The 2,604-nt window shown below is 32.7% G+C and overlaps 1 protein-coding gene across 1 annotated transcript; it reads right to left on the bottom strand.

Annotated features, from left to right (window-relative positions):
• Positions 1-840: 840 nt before the first annotated feature.
• On the bottom strand, positions 841-1,811 carry LOC131032876 (bergaptol O-methyltransferase-like). The gene is made up of 3 exons (XM_057963964.1): positions 1,598-1,811; positions 1,050-1,114; positions 841-927 (listed from the first exon to the last, which is right to left on the bottom strand). Exons 1-3 carry the CDS (start codon positions 1,809-1,811, stop codon positions 841-843), a joined length of 366 nt encoding a protein of 121 aa, XP_057819947.1.
• Between the last annotated feature and the right edge of the window lie 793 nt (positions 1,812-2,604).

The following is a 2,604-nucleotide window of genomic DNA, read 5'->3' as shown; positions in this document are numbered from 1 at the left end:
ATATTTAATAACATATTAGATTTATTTTGTTTTATTGATTTTGTCTCTTTTTAAAATTGTGACTTACTATTAACTTATGATTCTATATTTTTATTAATATTCTTTACTTACAACTTTTAGATCTAAAACTACTTTCTTTGAATCTTTCAAAATTATTATAAGTTTGTATTGTTTTAAATTATTATTATTTTTTAGGTCAAGTTCAAGCACATAAGTATTATATTAATAATAAGAAACATATATGATTTATTTTTGTAAAAAATATTTAAATGAAATTATTTCTAAGAAAATAATAATTAATAAATTGTCTTTAAAAATATGATTCGTATCAATTTAACTCAAATAAATTTAAAATTACTCTTGCTATCTTTCAATAGAATAAGATTAAAGAAGTCATAATCAAAATACAGATGCAATAACATTGACAACATTGAAATCTATTTAAAATTTATTTCTGAAAATAGATCTACTATAAATGTTGAAGCATTATATAGAATTTAATGTGATTGTAGGCCCTAACAATTATCATTACAGTGACACTTATTTGAGAAGACAGACAATTAAAGATCCGCTCTAATGTCACTTGCCTTAGATTAACGATTAATAATTTACTTTTGAATTCCGTTTAAACCTTAATGGCTTCTATGATCTTCAACTTTGACAATGGTCCAGGAGGCTCCACCATCTTTACTACGCTGAAGCTTGACTTTTGAAGCAGCCTTTTCCATTCTTTCTCACTCCTCTCTTTTCCTCCGCTTGCTAGGGCAATCATAGCCAGATCTGCAACTATATCAATAGATTTATCTGACACTAACCCCTCCATTGTAATGTTTTCTGCCACTATGAGTTTTCCATTTCAGGCAAAGCCTTGTGGCAATTTCCAAGTATCTGTTCGCATTTCTCCTCATCCCAATCTTTGAATACATTCTGCATCACCCACACAAAGTGCAATTATATCTAAAAAGTTAATAGTGATATATGCCAAGGTCTTTCAAGAAATTATAATTATGTGAGATGGTTGGCAATGAATTTTGTGTTTAACTTTATACCTTAACAAATATGGCATCTGCTGAAGGTATGGAATCGAACATACTGCCACCTACGCTCTCGATACCTACATAAATGATCATTTTAAATACTAAACATATATTTCTTTGATAAGATTACAAGCTTAGTTTTTGAAGAAAGGGGTGTCAAAGTAAGATTTTTCTCTTTTCTATATCAGATGTGTCAATAAGTTCTTGGCCGTACTAAATCATACTGTAACATTGTTATTTCTTATATCTAACGTTGTTTGAAATGCTAAATAGATTAGTTGAAAACAAAACCTAAATTTTAGGTCTCCTTGTAAAGAATCAATTTGTTACCCTCAATGGGTTTAACTTTGTTTGTTTAACCTGCAATACAAAATGAACCAGTAAATTCAAGAATATAGTCCTTTATTTGTATACTTTTTGGTAAGTATACAAGAAATAAAGAGCAGATTTACCTAGAATTGATGGGGCAGTTTGAACAACATGTGGAAGATCAAAATTAATTCCATGGATGTGAGGATAAGCCTTTACAATGTGCGCCAAGGCCTTCCCTTTTCAACCACCCACGTCAACCAAAGTTTTCACCTCCTTAAAACCGTCGTAGCAACTCATAATTTTCTCCATATCCAGATCTGTAAGCGTGGACATGCAATCATTGACAACATTTTTAACGAGTGGGTCATCCTTGCCGTATGCCCACAAGTCCTTTACATGAGCCTTCTTGAATCCATGACAGTCTTGAAGCACACATTCATGAAGATGGTGCCATAATGTCATTAACACCGGGTGAGCATGCATGAGAAGAAGTGTCACAAGGCTATTTGGATTATTCTCCCTAATAAAGTGTCATAACCCTCTTTTTTGGAACTACTACTTCTTCTTCTTCTTCTTATTATTATTATTATTATTGAATGACATAATCTATTACCATCTTGAAGTTAAATATAACTAGTGTAGAAGGAAATGAATCGACTATGCATGTCTGCGAATAGGAGAGAACAGTCTATAAAAACAATAAATGTAAATGTAAGGTGAGTTGGCATAGTACAATGGCATTGGTAATAGGGGGAATATAATATTTCAAAACGGCTATAGATGGGTGCACGTTAAGATGTCAGGCAAGTGCATGCCAAGAAAAGGGGAGTGCTAGGAATTTATAAAGGGGGAGATAAGGATAATAGAGGGGGTTGGAATAGGAGGGAGGGAGGGATGATCTGAGAGATGGTTAGGGTCATATGAATCATGCCTAAGAAGCAGATTTCATAGTATGAGAGACATGGGAGTGAAAGAATATAAACATTCGGCAAGAGTCCATCATCAAGTCTTATGATTCCAGGAGGAAGAAGAAGGAAGCAGATACAAAGGGGGGCATTCATTCAACTTTTCACACTACCTATCGCTGGAAAGAATTAAAAACAAGTACAACAAAAATGGCGAGGAAGGAAGTTAGGATTAGTGACAAAACACATTACTTTCTTTTCCATTGAAAGCATCTAGGGCAAACCAGAACGATGAGGTAAGTGATCTTTCTGTGCATATTTGTAAATGTAGTATTCTCTTAGATTCAATA

The sequence above is a fragment of the Cryptomeria japonica genome, chromosome 4 (genome assembly GCF_030272615.1).
Source record: "Cryptomeria japonica chromosome 4, Sugi_1.0, whole genome shotgun sequence".
NCBI classification, from domain to species: Eukaryota; Viridiplantae; Streptophyta; class Pinopsida; order Cupressales; family Cupressaceae; genus Cryptomeria; species Cryptomeria japonica.
This window is presented reverse-complemented; position numbering and strand designations above follow the sequence as displayed.

Coding starts and splice junctions, on each gene's coding strand:
- LOC131032876 (XM_057963964.1), bottom strand. CDS start 1,811: ATGACATTATGGCACCATCTTCATGAATGTGTGCTTCAAGACTGTCAT. Junction 1,115..1,597: donor GAAAACTTTGGTTGACGTGG/GTGGTTGAAAAG, acceptor TCATTTATGTAG/GTATCGAGAGCGTAGGTGGC. Junction 928..1,049: donor CAGATGCCATATTTGTTAAG/GTATAAAGTTAA, acceptor TGGGTGATGCAG/AATGTATTCAAAGATTGGGA.